A 17,869-nucleotide genomic window follows, 5' to 3' on the forward strand; every position below is an offset into this window, starting at 1 on the left:
GCGGAAGTTTCCAAGATAGATAGCTCGAGGCTATACACACTGCTAGCAATATAGTTGGCCGCCAGCACTTTAGCGGCCAATCTATCTTGTTTCGACGATGCGCTTTTTCATCTAAGCTCGCATAAATGAGCTTCATGCGCCGTGCCTTGCGGATCCTTTCGAGCCCACCCATATCCGGCCATATCCGTAAGAAGAAAAGGCTCGAAAAAGATACCAAAAGAACAAACATGAATAAGCTGCTTGGTAAAGAAACAAAAGCTTCCAAAAATACATCATCTTTTTTTTCCAAGGTGCCAAAAAAAAAGCAGGAGAAAATGGTCCGACATGTCCATCTCGTGAAACGCCCCAAGCGGAAAACCTTGCCGCCCTTGTAACGTTTTATCTCCATGTCCCGGCTTCTGGGGAAAAGCAAGAAAAAGCATCCATACATCGTGTGATCTCATGGCGAACAAATCAAGAACCCTTGTTTCAAACTGCTGTTTTGTACCTGCATTGTTTCAGCGCTAAAAATAAATAAAAAATAGAAGAGATCGTGAGCATTTTTTTAGTTTCTACTTTCTCCTGGCGTCTTTTTATCTCAACGAGTAATGCTCCATAGCACTTAGATAGTAGTAGTATGTACGGAGTACCTCACCTGGAACTCACAAGCCCCCCCCCCCCCATCGGTCCGTCGAAGCCGCGCGCGATACGTGTGATGAGCCCATTCTATACATGCCATGCCAGACCATGCCATAACTGTTTGATATCAACACAAGTGTGTTATTTTCCCGTTGGTTGGGCAGCGACAAGACAAAGAAAATAAATCCCCACTCCCACAAACCACCCCCCTTACCCAAAAAGACAGCTGAGCACCCCCTCTCAACATCACATCTCTATTTTTCTTGTTTTTTTCCTGCTGAATATGATTGTAAAATTCATGCAACATGCTGGATAGCAAGAAATCAAGACAAAGGATCCCTACTATCTTCTAGGATAAACGCCCGTATTGACACTGGCGCCTGCGGGAATATCAGGTACCTAACCGGTTCACGTCCCATGGCTACGTGGAGGCGCACAAGAGGTACCGTCCAGTTACATGCATTACATGCACCCCCTGGCTTCAGCTCCTACACCGAACAAGGGTAGGTTCTGCCGCAAACGTTCGTAGTAAGCCACAGCAATATATTACGATGTAAGTCATCCATACCTAAATTCAACCAAACGTCTATATACTACCAACTCTTGCATTTTCTTTTCTTTCCTTTCTTGTTTACAACGAGATTTTTGATGGAAAAAAAAGCAGAGCTGCTCAAAAGGACCATCCGCCCCGAGATTAGCTTCGCCCACCCACCGTTGCAGTTTACCAATCCTGCCTCAGCCGCATAAATCAGCATAATATTAGATTACCTTTTTGGAGAGGGGAAACACACCAGGCTTGCCAGGGTCTCCCGTCTAGGTGGTGTGGAACCACCTTATGGGCCTCTTTCGCCTTTTTGGCCCGTATTATCCAGAGTCCAGAACCGTACCGTATTTGCTGGTACGGGTACAATCACAACAAAAAACAACCAAATGGCGCGTGCGAAAAAAGGTAAAAGCAAAAAGAGAAAAAATCCAATAGTACTATGTAAAGAAAAAATATACATCTTCCGTATACAAGATAAAAAAACAACAAATTCAAAAAAAAAAAAAAAAAAAGAAGCCTCTATTTATCCCGTGGTATATCCCCCCTTACTCTCAGCTGGCCCGCAGCGCCGAATATCCCAGTCTGGTTCCTCCCGTTTGTTCCCATCTCGTGAGATCATATCCAATGATTAATCCTGAAAAGTATATAACCCTTTGTACTCGTTTGTTTCCATCTATGTCTATCTATATTGTATAAAAGCGTGAGAAGGCGTAAAAATAATAATAATGAGGTATCAATGATTGGTGGTATCCCGTGATCGTAGTTCTTTGTTCTGTAAGGCGTGAATAAACGGTATATGAGGGAGAGACTGGGAAGGGAAAATTCTAATAAGGAATAATTGAAGCGAAGAATGGTAAAAAGAGAAAAAGAAGAAAAAGAGGAAAAGAACAGAGAAAAGTTAGGAAATTGTCTAGGAGAGGAGTGTAGAGAGTGACATAATCAAAAAAAAAAAAAAACAAGAGGTTTGGGGGACCGAAAACAGCCCCCGCCACAAAAAGGTATTCGCGAGCTTGTCGTGTCGCGTAAATCTAAATTTCATGCGTCTCTATAGGCATTAGACTTCCAGAACGTGACGCATGAATATCGAATCCAAATTAAGGAAATTTCGAACAGCAAGTGACTTTGGTAAACGAGTGTAGTTCCAGTGGGCAAAAAAGAGCAAGCGAGAGTATGTGTTTGAAAGACGTTGAGAAAAAGAAAATTAAGTCGAAAATTAAAAATTGCCGGGGTATGAGTCCATGGGCGTATTCTGTGATCGAGCAGAGCTAGATCTCTGCGGCATCATACCAACAGGCGCTTGTGCCTGCGGTTGACCCTGCATTTGCTGCTGTAGCGGCATGTACGATCGAGAGTCCATGGGTTGCTGCGAAGGCATTGGCATCGAGACTGCCATCGCTAGGCTTGGTGTATCGACTCCAGAGCCTGGAGAAGACATGTGGGGAGTCATTGATCTGTGCGAATCTGGTCGTGAATCATGCAAAGGTGGCATATGGCCACCAACCTGGCTTTGGCTGTTGTCTCGGCGGCGTTTATGGGAATCTTTGACCTTCTGGTGTGTATGACACTAAGTTTCCTCCAGTTAGCACTAAGCCAATACAACAAAGGAATTCTCCTGCTCCAAGAACGCAGTACTTACCTTGTACGCGTGTCTGAACCACGTTGTTCCCTTCTTCTTGCTGCTGACGAGGGGAACCCACTCGTTACAGCTTCCACAGAGCCCCTCCCAAATGTCAGGGTTGCCATTCATACGTCTCGAATCCAAAGGCTCTTGGAACGGGGTGCCGGTTGCCGCGCTGATGCCGTGCGAAAACGATTTGTCGTACCAGAAAGCAGAATTCTTCAACACCAACCATCGCCCAGGTTTGCAAATACCACACCATCCTTCCCTCTTGTTGCCATGTCCTCGAACCCAGCGGGGAGTGTACAAGTCGTTTTCAAATCGCAACTCTTGCTCATAAGGCACCATCTCTGGGTCTGAAGGGTTCATGTCCTCTGGCGGGGGAGGCGCCTGCTCTTCGTGGAGACATCCAAACAAATCCGGAGGGTCCGAAAGGTCTGCGTAGAGACCAGTCAAAGGATGCGGTTCGCCGTTGCTCTGAAGAACTCGGAGGAGGCCATGCGAGGCCAGGGTCGGTGGCGGGGCAACTACTCCATGCGTCTCGTTGTGATTGTAAAAGTACGAGGGTATCTGATTGGGCAACTGCGGCGGCATTTGGGATGCAAGGACCATGCTGTTCCTGTTGAATCCCGGGGCGCCAGCCATCATAAAAGGCGGTCTGGCAGCAAGAGGATTGCCGGCATTCATTGGCTGTTGTTGGTTAGGGAACATGCCCGAGGCAGAGGGCGCAGGCAATGACTGATACGAGTATCTCTGAGGAACACTAGGAGGAGGCGAGTGATAGAGTGCGGGGGAGGGTCTCCTCTGTCCCACACCATAGGATCCGGTAGACCAGCGCTGCTTGTTTCCTCGAGTGATGTCGTAGGGAGCAGTCCTCATGCTTGGCCGTGGAGACGGCGAGGCCCGGCCGCGACTCTGGGTTCTGACTTGCTCGGGGCGGGTCTGTGGCGTCAGGCGAGGAGATGCCACAGGCGACAGCTGTGTAGATGACATAAGGGAGGTCCTGTTTGAGGGAGGTGGGTAGTCAGAGTTGAGTGATCGAACGTCGGAGAGGGCGGCAGAGAAGTCCTCATACGAAGGCATGTCGGATAACCCTCCGGTTGTCGACACGGCATAGGACGAGCCAGACAAGCGATGGCTTGCCACGCTACCGTCCAGATTCAATCGATCTGAGTTGTCTTGCGACGGGGTGGAATACCTTAAATCAAGAATGGAAACGGAGTCGTCGGTGGTGTAGGCTTGACCGATGGGCGCGTCTGAATCCAATACGGGAAGGTCAAAGTTCTCCCCCGGTGGCTTTTGAGCCCACCGATTCGATGCATCAGATAGAACAAAGCCGCTTGGATCTCTCGAGACTTCGGCAGTCATCATCGCATTAGCAGGGTATAGCCCCTGGGCTAACGTGACAGGCGCAGTCACAGCCTCGGTGGATCTATGCTGGACGGAGGTCGACGAGGGCGGCATCGAGTGTTCCCATGTGTTTACCGGATGGTTGCCGTCCCTCATGTAGTATGAAATGCTCTCTTGAGCCGTTGCCGGCACCTGCTGTGGGTGAGTCGCTGGCGGCATCCATGGCATCCCCGACGGTTGCATTGCCTCGTGCTGAGGCATGTCGCTGATGCTCAGGTTGTTGATGGGCGGCTCTTGAAGAGGAGCATCAGAATCGCCCTTGTTGTTTGCGCCTCTTGAATGGAAAAAGTATTTCTGAATATGTTGTCGACTTTTACAAGGGGGTCACAAGTAAGTATCGATAGACGAGGATAGGAAGGAGAGGCAAGGAACATACAATCCATTGTGACTAGGCTCCATAGCTAAATATAGACAAGTCGACAGACTCGGCACTCGTTGTAATTTGCCTTAATAATTTTTAACGGTCGAAATGAATGGCTAGGCCCTATTCGCTGATCAGCGGCGCCGTTGGAGACGGTCATGCAACACCGTTTAGGCAAAGCAACCCGGGGTTAAGAGAGACTGTGCTGCTCAAAGCATAGCCAGGGATCCCTCTCTTATAGAGTTCTCACTTACACTAATCCGTGATGGTGTCAAAATATGGTTGCAGTCGTCGTGTTTTTCGGAGGCCAGGAGAGATAAACGAATGTCCAGGTCACTAGAGAGAGTCGAGGAGAGAGAGCGAGAGTAGGATCGTCTGGTATAAGGAGTATATCCGGGGGCCGGCGTCGAAGGGAGTGAGGGGGGGGTCAAAAAAGAAAAGAGAATAGGGGGGGTAGAGAAGGAGGGACAGCAGCAAGCAGCAAGAGACAGGCCAAACTGCTAGTGAGATCAGTAGTAGTAAGGTAGTATATGATAAGTCGTGTTGTAATATTATGCAGATGTTGACTCGTAAAGATCGTGAGCGGCCAGCAGGGAATAGATGAATGAACGAAAAGAGAGAGTCGGCTCTCAATCTGCACTGAAAGGAGGGGGGTTTGCAGAGATTAAGAGCGATCGATGGGGCATATATGCGGAAGACAAAACCTAAGATCCAGAGCAGATGAGAGATTCCAGAAATTGGCCAGGTGGATGAGCGTTTGAATGGTGGTGGCCTACGGAGAGAGCGAGGCTCTCGGGCAGGGGCCGTGTATACTTGTAAGTCGTTGACAAGCTGCACCCTGAGCAGCCGGACTGGCACTCGCCCCCAGCAGAATACCACCATGCTATTGTGGTCCTACTCCGTGCTCCGTAGTTTGAGCCAAACCGACGGGGCCATGCTCAGAACACTGAATGCCGGCACCTGCACCCCCGGCGCCTCTCGAGATCCCAGGATCCCAGTCCATATGGGGTGCAGCCGGCTGGCCTGGGCTTGGCTTACAGTGCCTGCGTACAGGCCTTCGGCTCTCTGCATTGGCGTACCCGCAAGGCACAGACAAGGAAAGTGGGCATGAGAGAGTTGGGCGACAGGGGGTGGACAGACTGGGAGTTTCAAGGAGCTGGTTGGCCAATCAGCTTGTCGGCCCTCAGCCGTTGAAGATCGGCCGCGACGCCTCTATCCTCAAGTTAGGCCAAAATGGTGTCACTGAAACGACTCAAAATACCGAGTGAAACCAATCAAGGTAATAAAAGGCCCCTTCTCGTTAGGTCAAATCAAGAATTCGCTGCCAAACACGTAATACGACGACGTCAAAGAGCCTGTCGCGTCTGCTAGATGGTCCAGCCCGCACACCGCGGAGAGAGAAGGCTGAAAGTTGAGCGTTGTGAGCGGTGCCCAACGCCTGCCACTCAGCCTAGTCCGAGAAAAGGTAGCATCATCACCAGCTCAGCCTGGACCATCGGGCCATGGTGCAGCTTCACGAGATTCCGGGGCGAACGAGAGCAGGATCAGCTGCTAGTCCAGAGGAGCTCCCGCGCCGCGGCGACCGCGCCAGCATTCCCAAATATCCATGCTCAGATCAGAAACGCCATTTTCCAAAAGGCTCGACCAGGGCTTGTGCGAAAATGACGCCACTTTAACTAAGCTGCCATCTAAGCGATGCAATTTATCTCTGTTACTTTTCTTCTCTCCTCTGCGCTTGGCTCGATATTGGGAGAGGAAATCCATGTTCGGGCACGGACCAGAAGAGCCGGGTAAAAGAGTCGCAATAACGGCTAGTCAGGGCAGCCGAATTGAGACCGAAAAAAGCGATTCATCTCCCAGGCATAACCTGATCTTGCAACGGAGAAACAATTGATGGAACGCCCTTGGACGTTAACAGCTAGAGCTGTGTCATAATTGACGCGGCACGGGTGAGGTGGATAAGTCGACTAAAAAAAGAAACTTTCGGAAAATAAGTGTCGGCCAGAGCAGAGCTCAGTTCACTCACCAGGGCCCATTGGTGTCTGGGAATAAACTAGGAGATATCGCAAGTAACAGCGAGAGGAGTATGCGTCACAATAACGTGACATCCAGAAAGCCGAGACTTGGGAGCTCACTTGGAGCCCTGTCTAGTGCCCCATATCCAAATCGCTGGCTCTCTTGGTCTGCTCTGCTTAGCTTTGCTTAGCTCAAGGCCAGAGTCGACTCTGCCTCGTCCACTCGAGGCTTCATCCTCAAGGGATCTCCAGATTTCCATCTGCGATTATATCTGATAGCTCACTTCGACATCACCTAGTGGCCAAAAACATGGTAGTAGACAACAGACATGGTGAAGGCACAATGTCAAGGTCAAGGATTGACGCCACGGCTACACTTGCAGCCCTGCGTTCTAAAGATAGTCCTCTTTGGGCAACTAGTACGGAGCCATTGAGTGTGCCACAGCAACTAAAACGAAGCTAGAAGTACGGGAGAACATTCAGGCTACGGAGACCCGCACCAAAGAAGAAAGAAAGACGACGAGATGCGAGATGGTATCACACGGTAATCTCCAGTAGACAATCAAGATCCACACAAGAACGGAGCAGATGCATCACAGGCATCGGGAAGGCCGCCTTGGATATGAAGAGGGGCAGCAACGAATCCCGGTGTGGGGGGGTGAGGCAGAAAGGCTGAATAGAAGCCTGGTCCTTTTGCGTCCCGGAGGCGGCTGATTTGATATCAGATCACGACAGTCTTGGTCAGCGAGCCAGTTTGAGAAGGCATGTGAGCCAAACCATTTGCAGCATATATCACGAAGCCGGTGCTTCACAATCCATCGGAGGCCCCCCTGCTGACTGGAATCGAGAGAGAGAGACATACCAGTAGGACGTTCTCGAAGGCGTCCATTGTGTGGTAGCATCCGTCCATATCTGCGGCCCAACCAAACGGCTATTCTCCGACCAGCCGTGAGACAGCGGCTCAAGGCAGCAGCCATACTGGCACACACGGAGTAGTACCTGGCATGCCAGATGTCCAGCTGCAAGATCACGCCTGCGGAACAACGGTGTCGCCGCTGCATGAGGAGATGACCGAGTCGGACTCGAAGCCGATCACGAGCTCGCTGCCCTGGCTAAGCGTGTGTCAAGAGCCATATGTGGAAGCAGATAAAACGCTTGGCTACGAATCAAGAGACCCGGGACCCCGCAATAGATTAAGGAGGAGACAAACGGTCGGTAGCTATTCGCACAAGGAAACGCTATCCGGCAGAGCCCATTGACATGCAGTCGAAGTCGATCCACGGGTGTGGCAGCGGAGCTCTCTTGCGCGCCCACAGGCCCGCATTAGCCTCCACGAGTGTAATTGCGCATCCGCTTTGGCCTCGAATTTCTCTTGTTTCTATTGTCTGTTCTTCTGCCCTGCCGAAGACCGAAAGAGTGGTTAGTTGTCCAGGCGACAGGTCAGCGAAGCAAGCCGGGTCGTCTGCGCTCGAGACGGACCCGAGATGGAATATGGGTGCCGGGGGAAAGTTGGATATGGTGGAGTTGTGTTTGAAGAGGTCTAAAGTGGGCGATGCGACGTTGCGAGGGCTCTGATTTGCCTGGTTCCTGAGGCAGGATGCAAGGGCGCTGTCTCAGTTTAATTGCAGAGTCCGCAGCCTTACGGCGGGCTTACCACGAGGTACGCGCGACACGCTACGGCCACATGAGAAAAGCGCGGTACCGCCTGGTAGCTCAGCCCAGGACCCCCGTCACTTATACGCGTTTCAGATGCGTCAGAGGTATCCCCGGCTAGGCCTGATTCACCATTTCTCATGCCACTTTTACTGCACAAGATGGAAGGGTCATCCAAACGCAGAAACGAGTTTGAAGTATTTCTGTCATTGCTACGTACCTCCAGAAAGTGACAGTTTCATGGCCCGCGATCAAAATATAGACGCGAGACTCGAGACTCGACAAACCGGGCACAGGTCAGCTCAGAGTTGAAACATTTCTTCAAGGCAACTCCGGAAACAGCTGATGGATTATGTAGGCGAAATGAAAGGCAGATCCCAGCTCAGAGCTATAATTAACTCTGGCAGCAAATTGCAACTGCCACGACTAAAACGCCTAGTGTCGATCTCGTAACAACCCTGTCACGGATCTGTACGGGTATATTGCGTCAGAATCTTGATTCGAGATCTTTCCTGGCACATCACTGATTCGCCTCAACGGGTGCTCGTGCATGACGCGCGACATTGTTCTTTACCTATTTGCCACCCGAAGCTTTGACGAATCGATGGATCTAGCTTCAGCGCAGTCTATGCGCAGGAACATGTTGATTCTCCGAAAACATTGCTTATTTGAAAGGTAAAAAAGATCTCATTTGCATCTAAAGCTCGCTCGTATGTGTAGCCTAGTTTCATTACCTACTTAATGTAGCGCATTGCAAGATTCGTTTGTTGTAATCTGCCGCTGAAAGCTTCTCGAATAGTGTCGTTTCCATGGCCATATGGGCGTATCTCCCGGTCCATGGATGTTTATGTCCACAAAGCGGTGCTATTCCTTGTTAATTCTCTTCCAGACTTCATTCTCTGCCGCAGCGATGCTATCTCCTGCAGCAGCCGCCCACTTCTTTGCCGTGTTCCAGACACTTTCTGCTTCGTGGGCCAGAGAGGACTCTTGGTTTAGAGAAGCGTTGTAAGCCTCTCGTTGGTCGCGGCTAAAGTCTGCGGCATTGGTGTTCTGCTGGTAGCCTGGGGGGTGCGAGAAGTCTGGTTCGGAGGTCTGTATAAGTGTTGGATGTGGCACACTTGGCGAGAAGGCTGTGGAAGTAGAGGTCGATGAGCCACCCCGAGTTGGAACGGCTGATGTCGGCAGCTGGTACGACATTTGAGGCGGCATGGGCACTGTTTGGGCCTGTTGTAAGGTCTCGCCAGCCTTTGGAGGAGGCGGAAGGCGGCTTTTTCCTCCTGGAGGTGAAGGCACTGCGCCAGGCTGTGGGGAAGGCGGGTTTGAGCTGGCCTCTTGGGTCGATGAAGGCATATAAGCGCTGGTAGGCTGTGGCGCTCCGGTCTGGATAGGTATTGAAAGCCGAGCACCTGGCTGTGCAGGAGGATACGCGGTTGGGGTTCCTAATGTTGTCGTCGGTGGAGGCGGTCTTGCCTGAGGTCCATCTCCCTCTGGTTGTTGTGTCTTTGGAGTGATTTCTGTTGCCTTGGTGGCAGTGATGGGACTCGAAGTGAACACCTGTACGGGCATGCTGGTTGAGTCGACGGGACAAGAAGTCCACGAGCCTAGTAAGAGATGCTAGAATGTCGGTGACTAAATTAGTATTTTCGCAGCTATAAGTAGCTATCACCGTAATTTTTCACAGGTGAAATATCTTTATACGCGTTTCAATGCGGCAGTGAGATGTTGGAGCTGAGGTGAAGTTGTTGCTTGCAAGTTGGCGCTGCGCTGTTACCTGGGATAAAGACCGGTTACGTCATTCAGTGACATCTCGTACTTCTGTCAGGTGACTTGAGTTGCATGCATCAGCTCCGCGGGTACGCAGGGACCTCGTGCTTTTCATTATTTGCGGAGAACAAAGCATTGGTACTCGGTCACCCAAATGCCGTTTTCCGTTCGGACGGTGCAGATGTAAGGCCCTAGTAGGCTGCTGTAGGACCATTATCTGATCTGTCTATGGCTATATGCGACATAAGCCATCTAGCCGCTGGTACTTTAAGCCTTACTTGGGCAGATTCAAAGGTTACCATAGATGCAGGCAGCCAACAACATGTCTTATGTGTGATGTATATTCTTGGTAGTCAGAGTGTGATACGATGTGTAGACACTTGTGTTTTTATTCATCCAATTCTTCCCTGTGAGCTTCATATGCCTGAAGTCTCATTATCGCATTGACTTCGGCCGATTCCAGGGTAGCAGTGGCAGCGCGGTAACACTTAGGAGCATCGGGGAGCATACCCGGATTATCTAAAATCCGCTATCCAGGCACAAGCTATCTTATCGGCTCGGTCCTAGGATCGCAAGGAAGTTTAATCGCATTGGCGTGTCAATCGCGTCTACGGCGAGGACAAGATGACGAGTGCACCATAAAATTCCTCTTCATTCAAAGCACTGCACAGCAACACCCGCTATCCGATTCTGGCACCAAAGGTGCCTATACCATCAAGATGGTCGGCAAAGTCTCAGAAAGAGTGCTTCTTAGAGAAGGTACGTGAATGTAGCTCCAGCCTGGTGTCATGGGGAACTTCGACCTCCTGTCAACGCACCGGCTGCCAATTGCTAACGTCCAAAATCCGCGCAGGGCTGGAGAGAACCGACAATGGCATGAAATTGACCTCATGGCCCGATGTCACCCCCATCAACCAGAAGAACTACTATACGTGAGAATTTGCAGCGACTTGAGTGGCTGGCTGGATGAACCCACTAACTCCTGGCGACAGAGATTATATGAAAAGGGATGATCAGGTCCTAGCCCTCCGACTCCAAAGCGATGCGACTCGCGATCGACTAGTACAGAGTGCCCGAGACCGCGATCGTGCTCTTTCAAAGCCCGCTAATGGCGAGCTGCCCCTGCCCCTGCCAGATCTCGGCGAAGATGACGGAGCCGCAACTCCCTCGGGTGGGATGGACCCATCCAGGGTGATTGTTATTCATCCTGGAAGCCAAAATCTGCGCATTGGATTCGCTAGCGATGCACTTCCCAAGACTATCCCGACTACCCTAGCGACCAAATTCCCCCAGACCGAATCGGAGATGTACGAGGCTTTACCCCGACGCCAGTTTGAAGCAAAGACTACGGATCAGCAATATGGAGAAGAGTGGTCGAAGAAATACCAAAAGATGTGCAACGATCTGAAGGTGGAAATGCGCGCCAACAAGCGAAAAGTACTTCCCAACTCCAAGGAGCTTGTCCAGACATTCAATCGCCGCACAGAGCCCGAGATTATTCAGAGACATAACGATGTGCTCGAGGTCGAGTGGACTGATATAGAAAAACTGGATGATCCAACATCATTGGCGTCCTGTTTTATCGGGAGTGAGGCATTACGTGTTCCTGATGACTCAAATCCCAAGTTCAAGCTGTGGTGGCCTATCCAGTACGGATACTGGAACGAGGATGGATACACAAGCCAAGAGCATCTCTTTGACGATTTCGAAACGCTCCTAGACAAGGCGCTGCGCCAAGAGCTGGGTCTAAAAACGAACAGCGAGTGGCAACAGTATAGCTGCGTTTTTGTCATTCCTGATCTTTATGATAAGAAATATGTGGAACAGATCTTGCGATCCTGTATGACCTGGTTTGAGTTCAGCAGAGTATGCTTTATCCAGGAAAGCATGGCAGCGACTTTTGGCGCCGGATATACACAAGCCTGCGTCGTGGATATCGGCGCGCAGAAGACGTCTGTGACCTGTGTCGAGGACGGACTTTGCATTGAAGACTCGAGAATCAACCTCAAGTATGGCGGATACGATATTACGGAGACTTTCATCAAAATGATGCTCTATGATAACTTTCCCTACCAGGAAATCAACCTGCGGAGGAGATATGATTTCCTTCTAGCTGAAGAGCTTAAGGCGAAGCATTGTACCATGTCTCAAGCCAACATCTCGGTACAGCTCTACAACTTTCACGTTCGAGCACCCAACCAGCCTACACGGAAATATGCGTTCAAGACATACGACGAAGTCATTCTTGCGGCGATGGGAGTGTTTGAGCCAGCAATCTTTGACAATAGTACAAAGCTCAGGGGAAGGAGAAAGCTTGTCGAGCGTTCTTACAACGCTTATGACGTGGATATTCCCGACGATCCGTCCTCTGCCGCACAACTCGCAATTCTCGCACTGGTAAAGCCATCACTCATGACCAACGCGAACGGCTTCTCTCAGTCACAGCCTGAAGTGTCAACACCAAACAAGGAGAAATCACAGTTCAACTTCCTTCCCAAAGCTGAGACAGCAACCGGCACTCCAATTGCATCGCACGCCGGGTCGCCGGCCCCCGAGGGCAGTGGCACTCCAGTACCAGCCCCATTCGTCTTTGGTGCCAACAAGGACGGCGTTAATGGCGACAGCCCTGCTCCGGGCAGCATTCGAGCGGCTGGCACACCAGTTCCTGGACAGTCCCAAGCCACGCAGCCGCCCCCAGGAATGTTTGTGGACGCAGCGGCACGGGGAGCCAAAGACATGGCAACTGAAAGAGATGAGGTACTGCCCCTGGCACCGCTGGACATTTCTATTCTCACAAGCATTCATAATGCAGCTAAGGGCGATGAGAAGAAAGTTCGTGATTTGCTGGGCAGTATCATGGTCATTGGCGGCGGCGCCAAGGTCCCACAGCTCACCGTAGTTTTGGAAGAGAGACTGAAGGCGCTGAAGCCTGATCTCAACGATAGGATCCTGGTCAGTCGAAGCGCGAGAGATATGGACGAGCAGGTTGTCACTTGGAAGGGAGCTAGCGTCTTTGCGAAGCTGTCAACCAACGACTCGTGGATCACGCCATTTGAGTTTGAGAGGCTGGGCGCCCGCACGCTCCACCACAAGGTGCTCTGGGCTTGGTAGACAGACGAAATCACACACATATACACACACTTATACCCTCTGTACGGAGTATGTTCTGGACACGTTAGGGGGAGGGCTCAGGATCATGAGGGAGCATTGGAGTTTTCGTTTTTGTTTCAGCTTAGGTGTTTGTTATGGATATCAGAGAAATGGGGCATTTGTTATTAGGCAGTTACCTCGATTGCTATTTGCAAAATCTCAATAGTAGAGGAAAAGAAAGGGAATGAGTCGTTTGAAGGAACTGGACCGGAGATGAATGGCTTTTTGCAGATCCGTGGCGTAGCTAAGCTGATGAGCTTTTTGCGAGGAGCTAACATGCCTATAAGTGAAGTCCGGATGTCACTGCTTCTACGTACTCGGTGTAGCTCCGATAACTGCCTACTATTTCTAGCTGTCTTTTCTGCAGCATCCCATGGACCTAGGTAAAGTGTGCTGCTGCACAGTACGCCTAATGAAGACCAATTGATCCAGATTGCTGACTTTTATACTTGCCAGGGCGCGTCTTAATGCGGTCAGTAGTCGAAGGGATGCCAAATGCCGACCAAAAGACGCCTGCCGTTGGTGCGCGCCGCCGATTGGCCCGACAGAGCTTAAAGGAGCCGAATCTCCGCAGGCGCTAAATGCTAAATGCTAGCGCTGAAGAAGCTCCTCATGCTCGTAAGATGGTCATTTCTTACACTTTGCATTGCATCAGTCATTTCCATTTTCATCGTTTCAACATCTGCTTTTTCGGTTTGCCATTGAACTTGGTCACCGCCTTGCGTTTTTCGAATTATCATGTGAATGCCTTTCTAGCACTACTGGAGAGGCTATATTTTATTCTCACCAAGCTCCGAAAGCGCATTTTGATTGAAGATCCGCTAGTTCGCGATATCAACACTAAGAACCGAGGCGGCAAGAAAAAAAGCTACTATAGCTCGAGAAGCTATATCTCTATCTCACCCATTTCATACACATAACAACGACATCGATATAAAACTAAGAGAGAGAGAGAAAGACGCGCGCGCTGCCATCACAGCAGCCAGACCCTCCAAAATGGCGCTCTCCATCCAGCGCTTCCTGCCCTTCGCGGCCTCGACGACGCCCACGCAGGCCGCCACGTACCTGCTGGGCATCTCGCTCTTCTCCATCTCGTTCCTCGTCTTCCTCAACAGCTCTGTCTCCTTCGTCATCACCGACCTGATCGGCCAGAAGAACGGCGTGGGTGACGTTGTCGGTACGCTGGGCTTTGCGGACGAGATTGTCGCCTTGGTGGCGTGTCCGGCCTGGGGGCTCGTGTCGGACCGCCTGGGCGTGCGGTGGGTGGCCGTGATTGGATATGCGATTGTCGCCGTGGCGCTGGCGGTGTTTGTACAGGCGAGGAACGTGTATCCGCAGCTGTTGCTGGCGCGAGTCTTGTTTGCGGTGGGCGCATCGGCTACGTATGTGGTTTTCTTTTTGTTTTGGCAGCTCTTGTTGGAGTCCCGTTGGCTGAGGCGCGAGAAGAGGATGGATGGATGCGATTGCTTGTCTGGAGCTTGTGTGCTAACTTTGCCATGTTCGAAATCTCTAGGGCCACCATGGTCACCGCCATCCTTCCTTCGCTAACAAACGAGGACGAGGACATTCGCACCGCCGCCCTTGAGCGAGCCAAAGCCGCCCGCGCCCGTCGCCGCAGTCGAAGCTCCTTTGCGCGCCTGAGCGCGGCCTTTTCCGTCGATTCTGAAGTCACCATCACGCCAGAGGCCTATTCGCGATCGCTGCCCACTGGCGAGGGGGCACCATCCCCGGATGCACAAGCCCGGTCGGGAAAATCGTCTGTGCTGGCGGGCTATGTTGGTCTTTTCACAGGCTGCGGCGCGCTGCTGGCACTGTCGTGCTTTTTGCCCCTGCCGGCCAAGTTTGGAGAGATTGACGAGGTGACTCCGGGAGAGGCAGTGACTTATAGCTTCTACGTTGTCGGTGCTATTGCTCTGCTCGTTGGTATCTTTGTCTTCTTTGGACTGCGCAATCTCCAAGGAGAGGAAGGCAAGGGATGGCGATTGCTGCTTGGGCTAAAGAGTCAGGATGAGTCTACCGGGGGTGGCTACTCTGGCAGATCTCACAACAAGGTAACATTTATTCACGAATGTTCATTTTGGGATTCTTGATAACTGACATTCATTCCTAGGTTATCCCGTACCTCCACCTCATGAAGGACTCGGTGCTTCTCGGCTTTACCGACTCCCGGATCGCGCTGGGCTACCTCGGTGGCTTCGTTGCCAGAGCTTCTACTGTTGCCATCTCGCTCTTTGTCCCGCTCTACATCAACACCTTCTTCATCGGCAACGGATTCTGCCAGGGCTCACCTAATGATCCTTCTCCAGAGCTGAAGAAGGAATGTCGCCAGGCGTACGTCCTCTCCTCCATCCTGACTGGCGTGGCGCAGCTCATGGGCTTGATCTGTGCTCCTCTTTTCGGCTATCTGTCTCGCCATCCAGGCAGAGTCAACTACCCCGTTGTGGTAGCCACGGTCATGGGCATTGTGGGCTACATCATCTTCCCGCAACTTTCAAGTCCCGAGATCAAGGACGTTGATGGCCGAGGCGGCACCCCATACATCTTCGTCATTGTAACCCTCATTGGTATCAGCCAAATCGGATCCATTGTTTGCAGTCTGGGCTCCCTCGGCAAGGGCGTCCTCGCCGTCGAGATCCCGCGCGCTGCCCGCCGTCCTCATGCCATTGCCCCTGACGCGGACGAATCAACCGAGACGGAGCCGCTGATCCGCATTGTCACGGAAGAAGAGTTTGTGTCGCGACTGCGCCTCAAGGGCTCCATTGCGGGCGTGTACTCGCTTTGCGGCGGCGCAGCTATCCTGATTCTTACCAAGTTGGGTGGCTATCTATTCGATACAGTATCCAGCGGCACGCCGTTTTACATGATGGCTGGGTTCAACGGTGTTTTGCTCATTGCGACGCTGCTGGTTGATGCGTCGGCGACGTTTTCGAGGAATAATTAGCGAATGGATTGATTGACTGGAAGGGGAGGTCGAGTTGACGAAGAAGGAAATGGGATGTGAAGCGGCCAAGCAAGCAAGCAAGCAAGCGAGCGCGAGAAGGGAAGAAGTTGGTTTTTGTCCTCCGTGATATAAAGCAAAAACAGAAAGGCCAAGCGTTTGTTTCTGATGGATACCATTTTGATTTATTTTCGATACCTTTTCTTTGTTAATTTGGAGTGCTTGTCTGTTTGCATGAGAAAATTCTGTTTCCTGTTTCCTCGAATTCTTCGCGATTTTCTACTTTGATTTGCTCTCACAATTGTATATATATAAAGGTAGCGTTTTATTTTCCCTAGTTTTGAAAGATTGATACAACAAAACGACAAATTATATTTGCTAACAAGCGTATCTGTGATCCCATCTCTCTAATAACACACTTATTAAAAATCCTTAGTCTGAAGTTGAGCCCTGAGTGGCTTTCCAGAAAATAAGAAGGCGGTGTCTGAACCCCCTAACAAGAAAATGGAATAGAATAAAGAAGAAGAAACCAAGGTCCAAACAAGAAGAGCACACATACACCTTTAAATGGCAATGAATCGCTCCGGATTGGGCTCCGAAATCGAATCTTTACTTCCATCAAAGTTCTCACCAGGCCAATACCGCGGCTTTTTATACAAAAAATTGCCATTTACATCAATCCAGATGAGCATCCTCCGCAAGAGCCCTCCCAGACCCAGATTGTTCAGGCCCCCTCTCATATTCACCAGCCTAATGGTATGCTCCATATGTAGCCGAAAATCAGCCTCCGAGCCATGCATGGACTCGAAGCTCGCCAACTTGGCTACCGCACCGATGATGGAGTCGCTTGTGGCTTTGGCTTGGTCATTCATGGCATAATTGATAGATCGGATAGCATCGCCTCTGAGCTGATGGAGATTGAACCCTTGCTCTGCGGGTACGGCGCCCTTGACGCTGACAAAGTTTCCTGCGGCGAGGAGCAGGACGACTTGGAACGTGGACATTTCGGTCGTGGCCATGCGGAACCAGCGACTGCGAAGAAGACCAGCGTTTCCGGGTTGGTCCAGTTCAGGGATGTCGACGGCCATGTGGATAATGTCTGGTAGAAGATGTCAATGTCTCTTCTTTGCCGTCGCAAAAGAAAGAATGAAACTCACAGTGGTCTACTAAATTAGGGATGTAAGATCGAAACGTGTAGGATACGATTTGAAAGGATCAACGCGTCCACCTCCAAGCCTGTAGTCGATTGAAAGCGTCTTCTCCAAAGGCATGTGCCTTCCGGTCTTGATGAGGGCTAGCATGGCCTCTCTGACATTTCCAGGTCCTGGAAATCTGGGATCGTCCGGTTCCACGACATCCCAAGTAATGGCCTGCCGATGGCGTCTGCGCTTCTTTCGCCTAGCCCCGTCATCGGTCTGATGAGCTGCTTCATCTACTCGAACTGAGACTGGCGATGATAGTTTCTTCTGCTCCAGATAGGCCTCCCATCCTCTCTTGGACAGATGCGACCGCAACTTTTTGTTAGATCCGGCGTTAAGCTGGTCGGGACGTTGGCCAACGACAAACTCATACGTCGCGGGCTTGGGAGCCAGTGGTGTCGCATTGAACGAAGACATGGGGTTAGACTACCGGACATATAAAGCGGCTAACGGCGCTCTATTAGGCAGAATCAGCTCGCGGCCGGAGAATAAAGAGCTAGATAGCCGTCTAGCGCGTGGTATTCGATGCAGTGATACAGTATAAAGTGATGAAGTCGAGTTCAGAGGCCTTGAGATGTGGTAGTTGGCATGCGCGCGCG

At 51.0% G+C, this 17,869-nt stretch overlaps 5 protein-coding genes across 5 annotated transcripts; 2 read left to right on the top strand and 3 right to left on the bottom strand.

Annotated features, from left to right (window-relative positions):
- Positions 1–2,375: 2,375 nt before the first annotated feature.
- TGAM01_v201193 (hypothetical protein) lies at positions 2,376–4,589 on the bottom strand (the record flags this gene model as incomplete). The annotated part of the gene is made up of 3 exons (XM_024548709.1): positions 2,376–2,726; positions 2,799–4,500; positions 4,567–4,589. 3 exons carry the CDS (start codon positions 4,587–4,589, stop codon positions 2,376–2,378), a joined length of 2,076 nt encoding a protein of 691 aa, XP_024406525.1.
- A 4,494-nt stretch (positions 4,590–9,083) lies between these two features.
- TGAM01_v201194 (hypothetical protein) lies at positions 9,084–9,785 on the bottom strand (the record flags this gene model as incomplete). Its single annotated transcript, XM_018805426.1, has 1 exon — positions 9,084–9,785. The coding sequence occupies one exon, from the start codon at positions 9,783–9,785 to the stop codon at positions 9,084–9,086; it is 702 nt and encodes a 233-aa protein (XP_018661335.1).
- A 917-nt stretch (positions 9,786–10,702) lies between these two features.
- Positions 10,703–13,094, top strand: TGAM01_v201195 (hypothetical protein; the record flags this gene model as incomplete). The annotated part of the gene is made up of 4 exons (XM_024548710.1): positions 10,703–10,742; positions 10,837–10,915; positions 10,976–11,507; positions 11,811–13,094. The coding sequence occupies 4 exons, from the start codon at positions 10,703–10,705 to the stop codon at positions 13,092–13,094; spliced, it is 1,935 nt and encodes a 644-aa protein (XP_024406526.1).
- A 1,035-nt stretch (positions 13,095–14,129) lies between these two features.
- On the top strand, positions 14,130–16,074 carry TGAM01_v201196 (hypothetical protein; the record flags this gene model as incomplete). The annotated part of the gene is made up of 3 exons (XM_018805428.1): positions 14,130–14,515; positions 14,647–15,184; positions 15,244–16,074. The coding sequence occupies 3 exons, from the start codon at positions 14,130–14,132 to the stop codon at positions 16,072–16,074; spliced, it is 1,755 nt and encodes a 584-aa protein (XP_018661337.1).
- Positions 16,075–16,634: 560 nt separating this feature from the next.
- Positions 16,635–17,687, bottom strand: TGAM01_v201197 (hypothetical protein; the record flags this gene model as incomplete). Its single annotated transcript, XM_018805429.1, has 3 exons — positions 16,635–17,170; positions 17,229–17,237; positions 17,300–17,687. 3 exons carry the CDS (start codon positions 17,685–17,687, stop codon positions 16,635–16,637), a joined length of 933 nt encoding a protein of 310 aa, XP_018661338.1.
- Between the last annotated feature and the right edge of the window lie 182 nt (positions 17,688–17,869).

The sequence above is a fragment of the Trichoderma gamsii genome, assembly GCF_001481775.2.
Source record: "Trichoderma gamsii strain T6085 chromosome Unknown Scaffold_3.2, whole genome shotgun sequence".
In the NCBI taxonomy this organism is placed as follows: Eukaryota; Fungi; Ascomycota; class Sordariomycetes; order Hypocreales; family Hypocreaceae; genus Trichoderma; species Trichoderma gamsii.